Here is a 22,466-nt window from a genome sequence, read left to right on the forward strand (position 1 = left end):
AAATTCATATATATGTCCTTGACTAAAGATTATTAAAATCTCAATCTAAGCTTCTAGATTTGAAATGAAGTATAATTTCCTCTCCCTTAATTATAGCAAAACGACTTTTTCAACCCCTGCAACTTCACGAATTGAAACTTTTGTTTTTCTATAATTAACATTGCTAGCTTGCAATAATAGTAATCACAATTATCATGCTCCCACTAACATGATGATTATTAGCATAACACATATGCTCCCACTAGCTTTGACATGTATTCAGAAATCAGTTAGACTTCTAAAATTTAGATTCATACACCTTTCCGTAGATAGCTCACTTGTGTGTCTAAACAATTTCCAGAACTATGAAATGGGATGTCGTAATCATAGTCTCAATTGCTTAGGCATTTTCCATTTCTCACAAGTCCATGTTAGTGTGCCGGTTAACCACACACGCTCCACTAACGACTTTGAGAATGCAAATATCACAATTGCTATCTACTTAAAATCTACTTAGTGAAAGCGTTTTCTCAACATCATTCTCATGAATCGGAGAGAAATCTTATGACACTTAGATTTTATGGTGTATGAGTTCCTATCCATGTGAATTTGTCAAAACCATAATCACAAGACAAGGTTAGTGACAAATTCAGCCTTACATGGATTGAACTTGTCAAATCTTAATTTCTTATCACTTGGTAGCACAAGGCCCACCAATGCTTCCAAGCCATTATGCACACAGTTTAGAACTAACAGAACTCACATGCATAGTCAACTTAATAGGAACATACACAAAAATAAGAATTATGTCAACTTAATAGGTTGAAAACCTTAAGTCGTGTGCTAGTGATAAAACTCAGGTTTTACTCTTGATTAAATCTTGAAATCCTTTCAGGATCTTTAAGACTCCCACTGTCATCTTGACATATAAGTTTCCCTAGTCAAGGACCATTCCTTGACAAAACAAATATTCAAGGGATAGTGCGAATTCTTATCAAGATAAACACTTCACACAATTGGTCTTAGTTGGTCTTTGTCTTGTCCAAGACATCACACTTACCAATTTCAAATCTACAGGAGTAGAAAACATTTTACACTACATTTGATAAGTGTTTTAAACCTTACTTTATGTCACTCAATGTTACAATCTTGGAGTATGACTCTAAGAGTTGTTTTGGAACGAAGTATGATTCATCTTCTTGATTTTAACCATTCCAACAATTCATGACCCCTCTTCTTAGTCATAACAATGCACTAAGATGTCCTTAGAGTATGAAGTTGTGATATGGTATCTTAATCATTAAGATGATCATAAAACACGATACTAAAGTACTCTCCCATCTTTTCAGATCTGAGAAACTTTTATCGTTCTGCCTAATTTGATTCTTTCCCATTCGTTCTGTAACACATCGAAAACTTTTCAATGCTTCAGAATTATACTTAAACTTGTAAGTATAACCATATTTACTAAGCTTTAGCAAATCATGACGAATAGTCTTATCAATCTTTGTGGTGGACTTGACCAGTTCACAAGCATGTGTACTCGACCCCTTTAGTTCTATCCTTGTTCACATAAGTAATTAGTCTTAATTTTCCAAAGATGAACATTCTCATCTATCATACAATACAGCTTGTATGATTCCAAGTTTCGATCCAATTGAAACTTGGGTGATGAGAACCTTTCCTCATTTGGTAAATTCAGACACTACCACAAATGAAAGAATCAAATCCACTTTCCAATATTGCTATTACTGGAAACACATAAGCAACAATTTTTCACAAATGCCATTGTAAGGATATTTTTAAAATAAATAAAATTAAAACCCCTTTTTTTTATTTATTGTTTATTTTAAAAACTTTGCGGAAAAACTTATCCTTACAATCCATATAAAAACCTTGTTGTTATCCATTCCTAAGTAATATATCATAACTCTTAAGCAACAACTCAAAATTCTGATCACCGAACCATGCGATCGAAACCCATCTTCGCAATCAGAATCAGCATATACTTCCTTTAAGCTTCCTATCTTTGCTTTGATTCTTAAAAAACATCAACATGTGACCCATTCACACTATGTAATAAGAATCTCCAAATAGGAACTTAATAGAGTTAGACAGTGGACTTTAACTGAAGTAGAGTCAAACTTTTTTGACTTGATCAATCTTATGATCTTTCAGGTAAATATGGCAGCTTCACAATCAGTGTCCCTCCCTTTGGCAATAAAACATATGGACCCTTTGGTAATGGCACATGAGACTGTCTCAGACTTAGCCTTTCTCTTTACCATTTGGTCAACCGAGTTGACTATGGCCGATCCATTTCCATTGGGAAGAGAAATCCTTTTCTAGATATCCAATGCTACCATTGTCAATGTCCATTTAAGGTTTGGGAAGTTGATCTTCTAACAAAATTGCTTTACTAGTGTTCCAAATCATTGTTGATTCCGCAGCACCAAGCAAATAGATAAGATCACTAAGGGTCATGTCATAGTCTATCTCATAGTAGTCCCAAAGGGATCACTATGTTACCAAGAAAGTGATTGAACATACAACTTTCACAAGACTTTGACACCCAACTCTCCCGGCTTGTCAATATGTGACTTTATCTCCAAGATGTGAGCACACATAGATTATGCTTGCTAATAGGGCTTGAGTGACCTTAAACTTGTGGGTTAGGGAGAATAAATAGAGGGGGTGGAGGAAGAGAAGCAAGATGTTGAGGGACATCATCTTTAAGAGGAAAGCTTGTTCCAAGCGATTTGGGAAGATCATAGTTGTCTGAACCAGACATCTTCAATGGGAGAAAATCAAGTTAGTTGATTCAAAATCCTTAATATAACACCCAATATGAAATATTAAGGCTAGGATCCAACACAATATTTTATAACTTGGAAGAGGGATGCCATAATCCAAGCTATAAAATATGTGAAGGTAGGCGAATGACGATTCACTAATTTCCACCATGAAAAAACGAAATAATTTATTAGGTTTTAATTGGATTTGAAACTCCTAGATCTTTTAAGATTCATTGAACTTTTCAATGGCATGTTTCAATCTCAAGTGTGCCCTCTCAAATTTTGTGACTGGGATGCCGAGGATCACAAAACAAGGTGTGAATAACCATACTAATTCACTTGGTACCCTTAATATTATCACCTAATCAATGTGTGGGTTAACCACACACACTCCATTGATCTATGAAAAACATTAAGTCACCCTTCTTGATCCTTACTAGTCCAAGTTAGTGTGTCGGTTAACCACACACGCTCCACCAACGACTTGGTAAGGTACAAAGTGTGAATTCCATGGACTAGCACCATGTTCACATTTTTCCTAAAGTAACTAAGATTGGGAATTAAAAATATATATATATATATAAATATATATATATATATATATATATATATATATTTAGTTACTTTATAATAATCATTATACTTTTAATGAGAATTTAAAGTCATTGTTCTACCCGTTCGGCTAACGACCCTCCACCGATCAAGGAAGCGGTGGGTAAGAGTGGACACCCATTAAGTTGTCATTTTATAGGCAACAACCTTATACCCCCCTTATAGACCGGCTTCGTGAATGAGGCCTACTAGCGGTAAAACGACTTAATCTTATACATATATATAAAAATTAACCATTAATGTTATAAATAGTATAAGTGTTGAATTTTAACAATTAAAACTCTAGGGTATGGAATTAAAGTTTGTGTGAGACTTTACAAATTCCAAAAGTTGAGGGCAAGTTTTGAACAATTCAAAAACTTTTGGATATTCATAACTTATGAGTTTTAATTAAGTGTTTAAAACTTTTAATGAAGAGTCTCTTGGAAATCCATAACTTGAGGACAATTTATGAAGTCCATAAAAACATTTATTAGGAAAAAACTCTTCAAAAGTGTAACTTATGACTTCTTACAAAACATTTAAAAGAAAAAACTTTTGGAATTCCATAACTTGAGGACAAGTTATGGAGTTCATTCAATGTCATAAAGATCAAGAATTAGACTATCAAACAATTTGCACATAATTCCTATGATCTATCAAAACTCATAAGTTCATGAACATTCATAATCAACAACTTTCAAAAATAATATAAGCATATATAAACTTGAAACTTTGATTATAACTTTGAAATTGGTCCATCATCATCATTACCACATCAAAAGCAGGTTTTATAAGTTCAAAACATTTTAAGGTAATGATTCTAGACCAATTCCAGCACTAAAACTCAAAAATCTGCACTCAGGCCTGCCAACTCGTCGAGTGCATGAACTGACTCGGCGAGTTGGTTGAATATACACATGGACTCGGCGAGTACCATGAAGGACTCGGCGAGTTAGCTGTGCAGAATGCAGTTTTTCGACATTTTTCAGCAATTTGCATCAAGTATTCAAGAAAACAAGCCTAGGCTCTGATACCACTGTTGGGTTTTGAGAATTCTAACACTTCTAAGCGTAAATGCAACCCTAATAAACCTTGGATCTATGTTTTCTCTAAAATACATGCAAATAATAATTTCCAAGGTTTACACCCTAACTAGCATGGCATGAAGAACTAGAATCATAAAACACTAGAAGAATGACGTACCTTTTGATAGTGATTGATTGCTTGGAGTTTGAGAGCCTAGCACCAATAATGTGAATACCTTTTGATAGTGAACCCATGCCCTGCGGACCGGCCATGCGTAGGTGTACACACCTACTCAAACTATGCACTGTTATTTCTGACAGCATCCGAACACACCTTTCCCTGCTGCAAACCATCTTCCCGAATAATCTCACCTGATGTCATTTGACCATAGGGTTCTCACCAGAACCGTATTCACTTGATACCCACTATCTGCCTCCGCCTCACAATTCCAAAATAATCCGAACTTAATGACAGCATATTCCGATTCTTCAGGACACCATCACAACATCCCATGATGCTTTATCTCAATCACTGATCTCGCACTCACTGCATCATACACAAATACTGCCTCCCTTCATTAAAATCTCGAAAACGATCCTCATCTTGCAACACTTGCAACCTCTCCCTATCCGCCAATTTAGCCCTGAACCCATGAATCTGCCACATAATCACTGTAACCAGTCCTCTAACTGCCTCTGCACCATTCTCAAATCCCTTCAGCAATTACCTGGTTCTCCCCCACTTAGGGTTCGAACCATCGCCAATGGGCGCACTTTCCATCCATCCACAGACTGCTTCCATTAATAACATCGCATCTATTCTCTGATTGAGCTACGCAACGCTCAATGACCTAGCAATACCAAATACTCCGAATCACAGACGAAGCCCTCATGACTTCCTTTAATCATTCAGGACCTCATACTGCCCCATAACTGGACATCCCAACTGCCCCGATTCACCCAAGACTCTCCGATCCCACTATTGGCTCTATGGTACAAGAAATACTTCACCACAGACAAACCGCTCAAACACCCTAAAAAGATCACCACCAGTACTACTCCACAGCCTCCAATTTCTAGAACCAGAAACTCGATAGCTCATTCTCCTTCTCAAGAATGGAAACCACGTAACTCTTGCCATAAAAGGTGATGGCTCATCCATCAGCCGATGGCTTGACTCGACCCCCGCTCCTTCAACAACATCATCCCACTTATCCTTAAGTCGTGCAGTTTCCACTGGCACCTCACAAATAAAACCTCTTAAAACGAATCCCATTTCTCTTTCAAGCATACTCCCTCGAACTCATTCAAATTGGCCCTTAAGCCACATACTCTCTCATACTTGATCTCAGTATAATCAACACAATGACATAACTGGTACGACCAATAACACTAATCATCGTAGCCATGGTACTCAAACCATGTTGCTATCTCTCTGCCTGCTATAACTCATGGTTAACGAACCATGTTATCTTCTCTCAATCCGCTACATACCATGGTACTCGGACCATGACATCACTTCCCAACCTGCTTCCAAGCATGGTACTCAAACCATACAATCCCCTCTCATCTGTCACTGATCATGGTACTCAAACCATACAATCCCCTCTCATCTGCCACTGATCATGGTACTCAAACCATACGATCCCTCTCATCTGCTACTTAGAATCTCAGGAACTTTCCATGTATCGAGTATGGGTCCTCTGCTTTCAGTAGTACGGGCCCATACTACCTGCCACCTCTACCCATACTTTCCACATAAATCATTCCAGATCTCCTAAGTAGTTGCTCAACCTCCTCACTTACAATTTCCGCTCTGCTGGCCGCTCTTCCTTTGAATACTCTCCATTATCTGTCTACTCATCTAACAAAGATCACTTCCCAGGCTCTTCCTAGGTTCCCACACCTTCCTGCCATCAGCTGCTGAAGAACTCCTAGTGATGCCAGCCGTCTACCTCCTGAATATCGTCATATTTACTTAGTAGCCGACTCCCATCACCGAGAATTCCACAAAGCACGAATCAAGCAGCATTCGAGCATCGAGTAGTCCATTATCAACACGTATCACCACTCTAGGTTACAACTCCGCTTGCTACACTCGTAAAAGACGTCACCAAGCTCAAGCAACTCCACCCCTCGCGGGTATCCGACTACCTTCTCAGAAGGCTCCTCAAATGCTCATCTAAGTATCTCTCCTAGATTACTCCTCTGCTCAAATCCTTCTCTAAATAGGATTCCTGCAGGATACTCATAATCCGCACATACACAAAAGCAATTTACAAATAACAGTAACTCCTAGGCTAAGGCATCACAAATCAGGCCACTCTAGCGCTAAAATATGAAATACCTAGCCTACTCTCTAGCATATATAACATTTCACATATTACTCGTAACACACAATGTAAGGGTATTTTTGGGAAATCACCGTTCGGGTGCTGGCTGATTGTACACACTGCTCGTTGTCTCTTTCTCTTATAAATTCTCTTACTCATTTTTAGAAAACCCATTTCTTTTGAAAACCTTTTTCTCAATCCTCAGTTTGAGTCCGGACATACCCGAAGGTGCACCCGAATCCCTCAAACCAAGGCTCTGATACCAACTTGTAACACCGAAAAATTTTAAATTTATTTTACTCATTTTTATTTCATAAAAATGCACATTATTCCATATAAACATTTTTTTTTGTTTAAAAATCATCAACAAGGTTTTCAGAACATTATGAAATTCCAGGATCTGTATTCATCACTCTTTGCTCTTGTGTGTGTGTGTACAATCGAGCCGCCGCCTTCCCACGAATCTGAAGAACCTGAAACACATAACACGGTAAGCACGAAGCTTAGTGAGTTCCCCAAAATACCACATTCAACACATACGCCACTCAAGGCTACAATATCACCCTCCGGTAGGTGTGTCTCAACAGAACCCTCCAGTTCCGTATCATTGGACACTCCGGTCCTGTCTGTATCGTTGGACCCTCCGGTCCGGTCTATATCGTTGGACCCTCCGGTCCGGTCTTATAACATAATACTTAATGTAAGCACATAAGACCCTCCGGTCACACATAACTACCACTCAAGGTAACGTATAGTGAGAAGACTCACCTGCTACTGCTGACTAACAAAACAAGATCATGCTGCTCCGAACACCGTCACGAACTCCACCACTGAATCACCGAAACCAAATAAAAACCATTAACAACCAAAATACCCCTGGAAGTCAACTGGTCATCTATTGGTCAAAGCCAACCCTCCTGACTGACTCTACTCGCCGAGTCAACCCGCTGACTCGTCGAGTCCCTAGGCTCTGAAACTCCCATAACACGACTCAACTCGTCGAGTCGTCCCAAGACTCGTCGAGTCCCACAACTCTGAGTCAAACCATACTCAACTCACTGAGTCATCCTTTGACTCACCAATTCTCAGCTTAGCCTGGAAAAGGTTAGGACCTCACGATCAAACTCGCCGAGTCCAAGAACAGACTCGTCGAGTCCAAGGCTATCTTCAACCAACTCGCCGAGTTGTTCTTCCAACTCGCCAAGTTTCTGCCTATCTTCATGCAACTCGCCGAGTGCACCCATGTGACTCGCCGAGTACCACTAGCTCTTAACCCATACAGAGGCTTTCCAAGCCATGCAGGGTCTCCAATCCATAGATCTACTCTTATACAAGCCATCCATCACGTAAAGTGGCAAACTTTACGTGAATCCAAGGAGATCTAAGCATAATACACTCTTGGGCTAAGGTTTGGGGCTAAAAGACTTCATCAACAGCTCTTGAACAGGGACTTTATGCTCTTTTGGATCATCACTACTCTAGATCTGAGGTAGCAACCTCAGATCTAACCTCCAAACTCAACATAGCACTAGATATACACCCAAAAATCCCACAAATGATAGATCTAGATGGATAACAGCTCAAGCAACGAATCATTACCTCAAAAGAAGGCTCCAACAGAAGAATAAGTCAAAACCTTGAAAAGCCCCTTGCTCCAAGCCTCTTAATCTTCAAAGATCTCTTCAACAAACACCTCTTCAAGATCCAAATGTTCTCTAATTCTCTCACAACAAATATTAGGGTTTCTGGACTTCAAGGGAGAGCAAAGAGGCTGAGGAGAGGGTATTATGTTCTTTATATAGGGCCTAATCCCTGGGATTAGGGTTTTCTCCACACAGCACCAATTCGTCGAGTCTAGCCACCGACTCGCCGAGTTGGACACTAGACATGTGACCAGAATCGCGACCCTACTCGCCAAGTCTACCCATGGACTCGCCGAGTTGACCATTCACATTTTCACTTTGAACCCTGAACTTTGCACTCTGAACTCGGGATGTTACAGTTTACTCTACAGGAAACAAAAATCAGATAAAGTATTCATATAGTAGATGATTCTAAAAATATCCCCGACACGAGAACAAATAATCAAATATTGATATACTGTTCGTAGGGGTAGGCTTCAAAACCCACTTTTTGAATACCTTATCTCATACGTAAATGTGTATTACATGATTGCCTGTTTAATAAAATTTCGACGACATTTCCCCTTAGCTCCCAAGTATATATATATATATATATATATATATATATATATATATATATATATATATATATATATAATCATATTTTCTCATTATGGTATCCTACTTTTTTTTTCATTTTTTCCTTTATAGCATTATACATTCCAAAAAAGCCCATAAAAGTTAAATGATGTTCCAATCAATACATAAGTACATATACATACAAATGCACTTAGATATACATCCTACACATATTTTATATTCGTTATAGCATCCTAATTTTTTCCATTTTTTTCCAATATAACATTGTACTTTCCAAATAAGCCCTTAAAAGTTAAGTGATGTCCTAATCAATACATACATAAATATACATAGAAATGCACTTAAACATACATCCTACACATATTGCATATACACTATAAGATCTTACTTTTTTTCATTTTTTTCATTATAGCTTTATAGTTACCAAATAAGCCCTTAAAAGTTAAGTGATGTTCCAATCAATATATATACATACATGTACATACAAATACACCTAAACATATATCCTACACATTTTTCATATACATTATAGAATCCTGCTTTTCTTCATTTTTCCATTATAGCATTGTACTATTTCATTATAACATACAATTTTTTATGTTTTCAATGTAAACATATACATTTATACATACATATATACATACATTACATGCATTTACACATTGTATTCCGTATACATACATCATACACACATACATACATAATGCATACAATATGAAGGACTAGATTAAATTACTTCGTGAAGTAGAATAGAACATGTGGTGGAACGAAATCAAAATGGTGGTGGTGTTGTGGTGACAGAAAATCCAAAAGTTGTGGTTGTGGTGATGACAACCCGAGCTTAGAGGTCAACAAAGCTTAATACACAAAATCAAGCAATCAACTCAATAGATAGTCATTGGAGGGAAAAGAAATCAAAAAAGGAGGAGAAGCATTGTCTTGGCAAAAAATCTGGTAGTTGTGTTGTATCGCCGGTGTTACACCTTCTGTTGCCGGTGATAGAGAGTGCATGGGTTTCGATCGATTTGATTGTCGAAAATCAGGAGAGAAAAACAAATGGATAAAATCGACAGAATATAGAAACTGTGGATAAAGGAAGGGTATATCTACACACACCTTTAGCGGCGAAGACTATTAGCAGCGATGCAAGGGTTTTAGCTAGGACACTAGGGTTTTAGTAGCGACACCATCTAGAGAGAAATTATACCGTTTTTTTTAGCATTAGCGGCGACGATTGTCGTCACCATTGACATCGCCGCTAATAGTTTAAGTGATATTCATTCCTAGTCGTTTGATTAGGCCCATATCAATGCACACAGAACCAATTCATGTGACGCAGGTCGCAGTTTTTTACCTTTAGTTGTGAGGCTATTAGCGGCGACGCACACCTTTAGTAGCGACATGTAACGCGAAAGTTACATGTCACCGCTAAAGTTGCAAATCGCGGCTAATGTCGTGGCCACTATTTTACTGATTTCGTGTAGGGTTGGTATTGCAGTCGGTGGAGGGGTGATGGCCAAGGTAGGAGTGGCGGTAGGTGGCGGAGGTAGAAGTGGGGGTGGGTGGCGGAGGTAGCGTTGGTGCCAAAGGTGGTGGGTGGTGGCGTACGTTGGAGTGGCTGTGGGTGGTGGTGGTGACGGAGTTGGGAGTGGCAGTGAGTAGCGGTGGTGGTGGTGGTGGTGGTAGTGGAGGAGGTGGTGGTGGCGTTGGCGGTGACGGCGGTGGTAGGAAAAAAAATACCACATTAGGATTAGCGTCCTTGAGCTAATTTTTTAATTTGTATTTTGTAAAAAGATTTTAAAAAGACATTCTATGGCCCTTTGTTGTATAAACAACAATATTCTTTTTTTCTTAAACGTATTTACTCAGCTAGACATGGCAAAAGAAACAAACACCACCTACTTTCTAAGGAATTCGAGTTTCTAATTAATAAGCCACGTGCGTACTAGGTAAGCTCCTCTAAGCAAACTCCATTACAGCAATAGTGTGATCCTACCGGTAAGACTATATATAATACTAGGATTACCTTTAGTATGTGATATCCCTTAAGAGCCTACATACAGATTGTAATCAGAACCTTGAATCAGATTATTACATTATCTTTGTATCCTCCAGCAGTCCGACTATAACAACCACCGTCATCACCACCAGCTATCACCATCAGTCCATCACACAACAAATCCAGCCCCTGCTCTGTTCCTCCGTCCATTACCCTATCTTTTCCATACATCGTCGGCTGATATCAAAAGACCATGTCATCTTCAGGGTTAGACCTCAAAAAGTATCTAATTCCACTGGAAGAGATCAAGCATGCCACCGATGACTTCAGTCCGCATAGATGTATTGGAGGAGGTGGATTCGGCAAGGTCTACCAAGGACAACTCTCCACACAAGGGCAAAACTGCATAACTGCTATCAAACGCCTAGATCAAGATAGCTACCAAGGAGAGCATGAGTTCCGCAATGAGCTTGAGATGATCTCCAGATTCCAACATAAAAATATCATCCGTTTTTTTGGTTACTGTGATGAAGGCAAAGAGATGATTATCATTTATGAGTATGCTACTAATGGAAGCCTCGATCATCACCTTGAAGATCCAAATAAGAGGCGTTGCATAACATGGATACAACGATTACAGATTTCCATAGGAGCGGCAAGAGGACTCGGTTACCTTCACTCGGGTCTTGGAGAGCACAACAGAGTGATCCACAGAGACATTAAGAGTGCAAATATATTGTTAGATGAGAATTTGGTTGCAAAAATTTGTGATTTTGGTTTGTCAAAATTGGGTCTCAGAAATCAGCCAGAAACCCAAATCTATACAAAGGTTGCAGGTACCCAGTTTTATTTGGATCCCACTTACCATGAAAGCGGCATCCTCCATAAAGAATCGGACGTTTACTCATTTGGTGTGGTGCTTTTTGAAATGCTGAGTGGGATGCTGGTTTATAGTAGACGAAACATTGGAGATGATAAGCCGCAATCTCTCATAAATTTTGTCAGGCGATACTATCACACCAGCCTCGACAAGTTGATTGATCCCTATATAAAGGATGAAATTGATAGCCGTTCTTTCGAAACGTTTAAAGAAATCTCATATCAGTGCATCAGTTTCAATCTAATGGAACGCCCTACAATGGACACAGTCATTGCTAGGCTTGAGGAAGCGTTGTCGTATATCCAAGTAAGTCTTTTCACATAATTATTTTCAAGGAAATCTAGTTTTATATTCAAGAATAATTAAAAATGTCATCGACTATAAAAAAATTGTAGTATTCTTGTATGTGGTGAGTATTGTTTTCTTTTTAAGCAAATCATTTGACGCCAATTAAGAGATGATAGGAAAAATGTTGGTCCAATGCATTTATCATCGTTTACAAGATGTTTAAAGTCTCAGATCCAAACTACCTTCTTTTAATATCATGTCACGTGGTATTACGTATTTAGCTTGATATCTGGATGTTATGATATAATTTACTAAAAAAAGTAATTAATTAACCTGTTGCCATCCTTTTCTAACAAAAAATGTTATGACTTATGATGTAATTTTCAAGTGATTATTTGGGAAATTAGAAATGTATTGATTTAATTAGTACATTATTTAATGTGCTTATTGCTAATGTTTCTTGTCTTATGTTAGATTCCGGATGTACAGAACAACCTTGGGCAACAGGATCACATGATTCCTGTCAACAAAGAATATGTACAGAAGGAGATGGTACGTAATTGTATATATATACCACCATGTTTATCTATATGGATTACGTCAACATGCTTTTTTCTGAAATGTGAATTTATGGTTCATTTTTTCATCAGGATAAGATCAATCTAGATGATAGTTCTGGTTCTAATGATCATATTCCTATCAATGAATCTTCCAAGATAATAAGAGTAGATGCTGAAAAAATTCAAGCTTTGAACCAAGTTAGAAGGAAAAAGATTAAAGATGATCTCAAAAACCAACCATTGATCAAAGTTCCAAAGATTAAGAGGCCAACAAAACCATTTACTCGAATTCAAACAGGTACTAACCCAACTCCTATTCAGTATGTCATTCCAAAAGTACCACCTCCTCAACAAGCACCTCCAACAAAAAATGTACTTAAAGGCATTGTGATTGGTGAATCCAGTCCAACTCCTCCACCCGAAACAACTGCTGGATCTTACAAAGACAAAGACAAGGATATAGTCATTGAAATTCTGAAGAAAAGCTAAAAAAAAAAAAAAAAAAATTGACGATATATGATGAAGATGCTCAGCTTGCCAAAGTTCATAATGAGAACCTTGGTAGTCGAATTGCATGCCTATTTTATTTTTATAGGTAGGTTCCCGTAAATAACACCTGTTTAAGGAGTTATTATTTGATTACAACACCTAATAATATTTAATTATTTAAAGACAAATGTTTCCTGATTATAAGGGTTTTAGGGTATCATTTGGAAACTCTATAAGGATATTTAATATATCCATTTGGATGTCAAGTTTTATTGATTCTTCATCTTTCTCTTCTCCTATGTAACCTAATACAAGAGTTCCATTTTCATAGTATTTTTTTTTTCCATTCACTACAAGAAATACCGGTGCCACCAATAGCGACGACAAATCGAAAAGTTGTCACTAAAGGTTCTGTTGCCGTTATCGGTGTCACCGGTAATGTTTACCTACCTAAATCTGCATTTTCATGTTCTGTTGAATGCCAACCGTGAGATCGTTTTTCTAATCCAATGGATGAGAAACTCATGGAACGCACAAAACCAATACTGGCGACAAAATGTCGCCGCTACAGACCTAAATTGTTGCCGCTAAAGGTTAAAAAAATGCGCCTTATTTTCCCTCTTCGTAGGTCGTCACTAAAGATTAGTGTCGCCGGTATTAATTCATTTGCCGCTGCTATTGGGTGTCGCCGCTAAAGATCAACGCAGATTACTCCCAAGCACTTCCTCTTTCTGCTTCGATTTGCTCTCATTTTGTTCCATTTTCTCGATCATTTGCTCTGACGATTCTCCCTTCCTCGAACTATTCTAACAGCCCATAGTTGAAGAGATACCGCCAGCCACCGGAAACTTCCCCTCTCCGGCCACCGACGTTGTTGCTGCTGTCGATTTCCTTCTCCCAGGTTCGTGTTTCCTTCCTCATTTCTTCCTTTCTTTCTATTTTAATGTCGATTTCCATAAGCATTTGTGATTAATTGCATTTTTGTTGACTAAATGTGTACAAAAACATTAACGACTAAATGTGGACAAAAAAAAACATTAAATGGTTAAATGTGGACAAAAAAAAAACTCAATAACGAAATATGTACAAATCAAAAAATATATTTAATGTTGGTTTTTTTTTTTTTGAAGAAAAAAAAAATTAGGTCGTACAAAAATCAAAATGTAAGGCCTTATAAAAATCACCATAAAAATTTCTAGCTAAGCATATACTTGCGAATGTTTTATCATTGGTACTTTATGTTAGGAAAAAGTATTTACACAAGTTCAAAAGCTGAGATTCGTGAGACGTGGTTATTTGAAGTGCATGTGGTTACACACTGAAAATATATAATTCTATCATATATCAATCTTTAATTCAAAACGTATCATCTAATACCTTATATTAACACACAATATAAACATATGCAATATTCTAATCCGATCTAAAGATGTATCCGATAAAGAAGATATATTATATATATGTTTTAATTTTTAAGCAATGCAAACACAAAATATCAAAAGTAAGGGTCAAACTAATCTTGAACCCCTAACACATATATAATTTTGTAGTTACTTAGAAAAATATAAGATAATGATTGCACCTCATTTTTTCTTCATACCAAAACTACCATCTTAAATCATACTCTATACAAAAATCCATATTCCCTCCCTCAAAAAATCCTCTTTTCATTTTACTTTTTGTTTAAAACCAGAGCCACATTACGAAGCTCCTCAAATGCATGCATTGTATCCACATCAAATCCACCAGCAAACTACAAAAAAGTAGACAAGAATGATATTCAAATAATATTTCATATCATGTGAAATTCATATAATTTTCGTTGTTGTAATATATATGTAAAAAATATATATATGAGAAACCTGATGGATACGAAAAGCAAATCTGACTCCTTGAAGCAACATATAATCCATTGAAGAATCTTTATCTGATGTTCCCTTGATTTGAAGCTCTGTAGCAACTCTTCTCATGTACTGCTTCGCCAACTTAACCGATCCCAACTTAATCTGCCACGAAAATGAAGACCAAAAATTAAAAAATTTGTCTCACTGACATCAATCTCAATAGCAATCTAATACATGTCAAACACAGTACAACCTGTCCTGTCCTGTTATGTTCTATGCAACAAACAGACCACCGGTATAGGCAATGTGCTTTATTTTTACCCATAATAGCATCAAACCTATATTTTTTTAGGGTTAATATCATAATAGACATTATATTTTGTGTTTCTTCCGAATTAAACTTAATCTTTAGAGTAAATTACACGAATGGTCCCTATGATAATTTGCACGTTTGGTTCCTAACTTATTTTTTAACTCTGAAGGTCCTTACTGTTTGTTTTTGTTACGCACTTGGTCCCTGTCTTACCTAAAAAGACTATTTTGCCCTTGTTTTTGTTATGCACTTGGTACCTGTCACCATTTTTCCCTATTTAAGTAATAGTGTTTTTAGGTAAGACAGGGACCAAGCACGTAACAAAAACAAATAGTAGGGACCTACCTTGTTAAAAAAATAAGTTAGGGACCAAGCACGCAAATTACCCCAAACCATATGGACCATTCGTGTAATTTACTCTAATCTGGATGTTATTCTATTTTTTTGAAAAAGACCTTGTATTTTTTTGTTTTTTTCTGAAAAAAACCTTCCACCTTCAAACTATTTCCAAATAAACACTCAACTTTTTTTAGTTTTTCTCGAAAAAACCCTCACATTTTACAAGTTTTTTGGGAAAAAAACTAGAAGGGCCAGATTGGAAAAAGTGAAAAAGTGCAAGGTCTTTTTCAGGAAAAAAATAAAATGGACGTTTAATCCGAAAAAAAAAAAAAAAAAAAAAAAAAAAAACAAGATATACGGTCTTTGACGAGATTAATCCTTTGTTTACCCTAGATAGCAATATACTTATATATTTTTACCATATTAGCATGATGTAGCCAAAAATAACAACATACTTATTTGTTATATATTGTCATTATAAACAAAAGTTGTTAGTATGTTGCTATTATGAGCCACATATTGATCTTACCAATAAAAAATGTACATATGTTGCTATTATTTGTAAAAAATTAAGTACACTAAATATATTGGAAAAAAAAAAGTAAAAAGAGAGCAAACCTTATTTAATATTCCTGTATCAAGCATCCAATCTGTGGGAATATGAAACTCTTTGCAATTACGCATCAATACATCTCTTGTTCGAAGAAGATTATACACAATACGCTCCATTCTACAAAATATACACCAAATAATTTTAATTTCAAAGATAAAGATTTGTAACAAAATGAGCTTATTAAAAAATGGTGAATATGTCTTACTTTTCAGATAAAGACACCATTTTTTTCAATGCCATGTCACATGGTATGTGGAAATTGTCTTTATAATTTGAAATTTCATGTTCCAATTTCTTTAGATCTCGATACGCAAATGCTGCTTCTCTTAATGTGTCTGCTTTCTTTTCTGGCCAATCAAAGTGTTTCAAAACAGCCCTCTCATCCACCTTTTAACAATCATAAACAATCAATCATCGGTTAAAGAAGGCAAAAATTTCAAGAAATTTATAGAATTTTGTTCTTTTTTTTAGTGATTACAAGATCTAAGAGCCAATAGACTTACAAGAAAGCAAAGTTCATCATCAAGCCACTTCACAAAAGCCACCACATCTTCTATATCTGGATAAACAGCATCATTGACTTCTCTTATTAATGAGTTCACAAATTCTCCTTGTGTCTCAACATCTTCCTTTATCTAAACATTAAAAAAAAAACATTATGTTATGAAGTACACACATCAATCAAAGAAACATTTAGGGTTAATCTCATAAAAGACCTTAAACTTTTTTTGCTTTTTCTTGATTAAACTTCAAATTAAAGACCTTTTATTTTTTTCATTTTTTCGATCTGACCCTTTTAGTTATTTTTTTCAAAGAAATTGTAAGATGTGAGGGTTTTTTCGAGAAAAACTAAAAAGGTTGAGGGTTTATTTGAAATCAATAAGAATGTTGACGGATTTTTTCAGAAGCAAAGACAAAGTTGAGGATTTTTTTGAGAAAAACCAGAAAAACCAAAAAGTTGAGGGTTTATTTGGAATCGGTAAGAATGTTGAGGGATTTTTTCGGAAGCAAAGACAAAGTTGAGGGTTTTTTTGAAAAAACTAAAAAGTCTGAGGGTTTATTTGGAATCAGTAAGAATGTTGAGGGATTTTTCAAAAGCAAAGACAAAGTTGAGGGCTTTTTTTGAAAAAAACTAAAAAAATTGAGGGTTTATTTAGAAATAGATAGAAAGTTGACCTATTTTTTTCTGAAAACAAAAAGAAGACAAAGTTGAGGGTTTTTCGGGATATATATATATATATATATATATATATATATATATATATATATATATATATATATATATTCTTTTTCAGGCAAAAAATAATGCTGAAACTAACACAAAATATAAGGTTTTTATGAAATTAACTCAAACATTTATACAAAAGGGTTTATTCTAATCCAATCAAAGAATCTTTTTCAGGCAAAAAAAAATAAAGTTGAGGTTTTTATGAAATTAACCCAAACATTTATACAAAAGGGTTATTCCAATCCAATCAGAGAATCATTTGTGCAAAATGTAAATCTAGAGATGATAAATTATAGATGAAAAGGAACTTACAGCAAGTAAATGAGAAGACCGATTTTCAATTTCACCAATCATACTATTTCTAACATTATTAACCTCAGAAGCATCACAAATCCCATCGTTTAAAGAATCTTTTCTGGAATCTCTTTTCATAAGCGAATGATAAAACTCAACCACTTGTGGAGCCCTTTGAACAACCCCACCACCGTTACTCCGCCCTGTGAACTTCGGAGGTGGTGGTGGAGGTGGCGGTGGTGGTGGTGGTGGGATTTGACACTTTACCTCTTTATGTTCCTTTTCAGTGAAGGTAGAAGGTCTAGGAGGAGGATTAGGAACCCTAAGAGCTCTTTTTTCAACATCCATTAATGTTTTCAGCTTTGTAGCTTCTCTCACTTGAATAACACTTGAATCTACTTCCTCCATTTCCATTGAAGATATGATAAAACCATCTGATTGTCTTCTTTTATTCACAACCAGTTCTTCTTGACAACAATTTGCGCCACTGATTGAGTGTCTTCTTCCTTCTAACCATCCGAGGTTGAGTTTGTAATTCATGGGTTCGGAGACTTGTGATTCTTCATCTAAAACAGGCCATTTTTTCCACTTTTTAATCGAATTTAATATCTTTTGAGTGCTACCATGTTCGGAAGTTTCATCACTTGATACAGAAGGATTAAGCCATTCGACAGAAGCTGGGCTTGATGATATATCAGAAGTCAAAAAAGTCGAATTTTGAAGCTCGTTTTTGAGACAGGAATTGACCCATCTAAGATAAACAAGCTCCTCGACTTCGTTTAATCGACTTACCTGTAGATCTTCAACTTGTTTGCATAAATCTTCGTTTGTTTGTCGTAATATGGATGCTTCGGATTTGATCTTTTGGATAAATTCATTCTGTCAATCGTTAAGAAATAACCAAGTCAAACCAAAAATTAGATTGTTAGAAATTTAATGATGTAAGAAGTTACGCACCTCGGAATCTTTTGCTAGGGAAGCTAACTGAGACTCCATTGATGAAATCCTGCAACAGAGGTTTCTCTTTTGAAGATGAAGCTCAGCATTTAGTCGTCTTAATTTAAGAACATCTACCTCGACATTGTTCACGACTCCCTTCGCTAGATTTTCTTGTAACTGATGAGAATTCAACTGTTCAGAGAGACTAGTGTTTTCTGATTCGAGCAAATCGATTTTGCTTTTAAGAGAATCGATTTCACTCGTCTTTGATTCAACCACCCTTTCTAGCTCCAAAGCCTTGAGGTTTTTCCGCTTGAAATCAGACAACTCAGCTTGCAACTTAGCTTCTCTGTCTTTAGATGCTTGGAGCAAGCTTCTGAGCTGATCAAGCTCAGCGAACAGATCTCGAGACCCTGAAGAAGACGAAGATTTATACAGCCGCTGGCTTTGGTTCTGGTCACAGTTGTGATGAATCCCTTGTGGATGAACTTGTGTGGCTGTAACAGAACACGACAAATCTCCGATCAGAGACCGTTTTGCTCGGTTAGAAGCAAAAGGGTTTTTGGAGTTCGTCGTGGAAACGATGGTGAGTGGCTGTTGTTGCGATTTCTTCGTGACTTGTTGCGACCTGGTTTTCTTATCAGCTGAAAAACCTTTCACAATGTTAGAACCCCATATCGATCTGGGTTTCAAATTCGATGATGGGTTGTTGTTTTTACACTTCGATGGTGGTTGATTCTCATCAGCGAACCTCGATGATGGCTTCAATCTGCTATCCGATGATAACTTCGTCTCCCCCATCTGAAAAAAATCGAGTGATCGATTTACCAAACACCGAAACTTCTAGAGATGGATTGATTCAGATTTCAGAACTCAGAAGATTAAGAACAAATCGGCGAATTGCATTGGGAAGTGTTTGGGGGGAGCGGAGACGGCGAGAAAAGGGGCGAGTTGTCTGACGATGTTTCTGCTTTGTGCATTTGAATATTTGAATTTCGAATGTGTAGAGGGGTTGGAAGACGCAATACCTTTTTTGAATGCAACGATCAAATTCTAGGGTGTGGGCCCTAATCTGATTTTGGGTGAGCAGGGGTGGAGTGTTCTACTGCCATTGCTGACACTGTTGAGGACTCATTCTTGAAAAGGACATGATATACAATTCAAAAAGGACGAGGGGGTGTCTTGACAAATGGCGATATTTTTGTATTTTTTTTCATAATAAAGACAAGATATTAAAGAAGTTGTTGGTTAAAATTTGTTCCTCTTTTGTCATGTAAGGTTAAAAGTTGTAGGATTCAAAACTTAAATTGATTCCATTTTGAAGTGTTTTTATATTGAATTATCTATTGGATGTAGTTATTAAAAATTGTTTATTAAATAATGTTTATTTTGTAAGAGTAGCTCATTTATTATATAAGTTAATTAAAAAAAAAGTTAAATATAAATATCAAAATATTTAACAATTTTGAATTTTATAATAAATTATTTTAATATAAATGTTTTTTATTTTTTAAATTAAAAAAAAGTAATTTAAATAAAGAAAAAAATTAATGAATTTTAATTTTGGGAATTTTGAAATTAAAAAGTAAGTTTATTAATGAAATTAATATCCATTTATTGCTACATTTATTGTAATTATTACATTAAAATATTATGTATAATTTAATAAAATAGGAAAACTCAAAAAATAACATGTGAAAAAAATTAATTTAAAATAATCACAAAATGACATTTAGTAAATTGAATGAGAATATGACAAGTGGTAAAAAATAATTTATTTATTAGGAGAGGATTCACTAGGATTCACTAGAATGACCATGTTTGTTTAATTTGAAAGAATCTTTTTTTCCTAATAGTTGTTTCTAACAATTTTAAATTTTTTCTAGACATATAGAGTGTTTAAAATTTAGAACAATGTATCATTGTAAGGGATAATGATTTAAAAGGATAATATAGTTTTTGATTTGTAAATATTTAGTTACTAAGTTTTTATTTTTCATATTACCTTTTCAACATGTTTAACTGTACACATTTAGTCCTTATAACCGGCTACTTCAGATAAGCCGAAAAAATAACTTAAAATGGTAATATATTTCTTATTTTGTATAGATTTAGTCCTATTGTACATTTAGTCCTTAATATATTTTTCTTTGTTACAAAATAAGTCTTTTTTTGTTTTTGTACACATTCAGTACTTATGACCGGTTTTTTAGGTTTTCCCACAACATACGCAGGACAATCATTAACAAGGTGTTTAGGGATGTTCATGCTTATGGCCACCACTGCCTCAGCTGCTTGGTTGTTTAATTTTTGTGGTTTGACTTAGGTTTTGTGTTTTGAATGTCAAAACTTTTTCAAATGATTGTATATTTTAACGATCTTTATATCAGTGCATTCATATTTGAGTCTACTACAACTTTCATTTAGACTACTTTCATTAAAAAGTAATACATTTTTACTTACGATCTTTATATTCATGTGTTTTTTATGAATGTATGTATGAACGTTTTTTTAAATCATAATTAAGAATATATCATTTTTAACGGAAATAATCTAAACAAAAATTGTAGTAGACTCAAATACGAATGTGTGGATATAAAGATCGTTAAAATATGTGATCTTATGGATAAGTTACGACATTCAGAACACAAGACCTAAGTCAAACCTCAAGAACTTAGCAACCAATCATTCGATGTCGCGGTGGCCATAAGCATGAATAGCCTGAAACACTTTATTAATGATAGTCCCGTATAATTTGTCGTGAGAAAAACTAAAAAAAATTGGTCATAAGTGTTGAATGTGTACAAAAATAATAAGGACTTATTTTGCAACAAAAAAATATTAAGGACTAAATGTGAAAAAAAAATATTGAGGACTAAATGTGTACAAAATGAGAAATATATTACCTTTTTAAGTCATTTTTTCGGCTTAACTAAAGTAGTCAGCCATAAGGACTAAATATGTACAGTTAAACAAGTTGAATGGGTAAATGTGAACAAAAAAACTCAATGACCAATTATGTACAAATTGAAAAGTATATTACACTTTTAATTCATTATCCCATATTCTAACTGTTTATGATGATGAGATGCTTTCGGAAATGCTATTTCATAATTTCACATCTTGTTTGTGATCCCCGGTATCCCAGTCACAAATGGAAGAGCATAATTGAGATTAAACATGTCATTGAATAGTTTCAATGAATCTCAAAAGATCTAGGAATTTCATTAACCTTAATTCATTCAAAATTTCGTTTCTTATGGTGAAATTGGTAAATCATCATTTACCTACATTTACATAATTTACAATTAGACTACGATATCCCTTTTCTAAGTTGTGAATTATTTAGTTGGATCTTAGCCTTTATATTTCCTTTTAGGTGTTATATTGAGGATTATTCTTATTTAACTAATAATTATCCTTCTTTTATAGATGTCTACTCCAACTGATGCTTTTGGTTCCTCCTCCAACAACAACAACAACTTCTCGTTACTTAACATCTGCTCAAGGGTGACACTAAATGGCACCAACTACAATGATTGGATGTGCAACATAAAGATGACTCTTGATTTTGAGGACAAGGAATGCGTCCTCAAAAAGTAACTCATTGAAATGGATGAAGAACAAGCCACTACTGAAGAACTATCTAAATACAAGAAACACTATAATGATGCGACAAAAGTTGTTTGCATCATGATAGCCACAATGACTCCTGAGTTGTAAAGGTTTTAT

The 22,466-nt window shown here is 35.6% G+C and overlaps 2 protein-coding genes across 2 annotated transcripts; one reads left to right on the forward strand and one right to left on the reverse strand.

Moving 5' to 3' along the window:
- The first annotated feature begins 10,962 nt into the window (after positions 1 to 10,962).
- Positions 10,963 to 13,475, forward strand: LOC111893524 (putative receptor-like protein kinase At5g39000). The gene is made up of 3 exons (XM_023889603.3): positions 10,963 to 12,133; positions 12,590 to 12,667; positions 12,766 to 13,475. The coding sequence occupies exons 1-3, from the start codon at positions 11,201 to 11,203 to the stop codon at positions 13,162 to 13,164; spliced, it is 1,410 nt and encodes a 469-aa protein (XP_023745371.1). The 5' UTR covers positions 10,963 to 11,200; the 3' UTR covers positions 13,165 to 13,475.
- A 1,121-nt stretch (positions 13,476 to 14,596) lies between these two features.
- LOC111893568 (protein CHUP1, chloroplastic) lies at positions 14,597 to 19,871 on the reverse strand. The gene is made up of 7 exons (XM_023889655.3): positions 18,753 to 19,871; positions 17,814 to 18,674; positions 16,777 to 16,908; positions 16,479 to 16,660; positions 16,279 to 16,390; positions 15,027 to 15,170; positions 14,597 to 14,917 (listed from the first exon to the last, which is right to left on the reverse strand). Exons 1-7 carry the CDS (start codon positions 19,533 to 19,535, stop codon positions 14,837 to 14,839), a joined length of 2,295 nt encoding a protein of 764 aa, XP_023745423.1. The 5' UTR covers positions 19,536 to 19,871; the 3' UTR covers positions 14,597 to 14,836.
- Between the last annotated feature and the right edge of the window lie 2,595 nt (positions 19,872 to 22,466).

The sequence above is a fragment of the Lactuca sativa genome, chromosome 1, assembly GCF_002870075.4.
Source record: "Lactuca sativa cultivar Salinas chromosome 1, Lsat_Salinas_v11, whole genome shotgun sequence".
NCBI lineage: Eukaryota > Viridiplantae > Streptophyta > Magnoliopsida > Asterales > Asteraceae > Lactuca > Lactuca sativa.

What these genes read in the sequence shown, in the direction of transcription:
- LOC111893568 (XM_023889655.3), bottom strand. Translation starts at nt 19,535, where the DNA reads ATGGGGGAGACGAAGTTATCATCGGATAGCAGATTGAAGCCATCATCG. An exon ending in ATGGTGTCTTTATCTGAAAA is followed by an intron (nt 16,391 to 16,478) that starts GTAAGACATATT and finishes TATATTTTGTAG; the next exon opens with AATGGAGCGTATTGTGTATA. An exon ending in TTGCTTTTCGTATCCATCAG is followed by an intron (nt 14,918 to 15,026) that starts GTTTCTCATATA and finishes ACTTTTTTGTAG; the next exon opens with TTTGCTGGTGGATTTGATGT.
- LOC111893524 (XM_023889603.3), top strand. Translation starts at nt 11,201, where the DNA reads ATGTCATCTTCAGGGTTAGACCTCAAAAAGTATCTAATTCCACTGGAA. An exon ending in AAGCGTTGTCGTATATCCAA is followed by an intron (nt 12,134 to 12,589) that starts GTAAGTCTTTTC and finishes GTCTTATGTTAG; the next exon opens with ATTCCGGATGTACAGAACAA. An exon ending in AATATGTACAGAAGGAGATG is followed by an intron (nt 12,668 to 12,765) that starts GTACGTAATTGT and finishes TTTTTTCATCAG; the next exon opens with GATAAGATCAATCTAGATGA.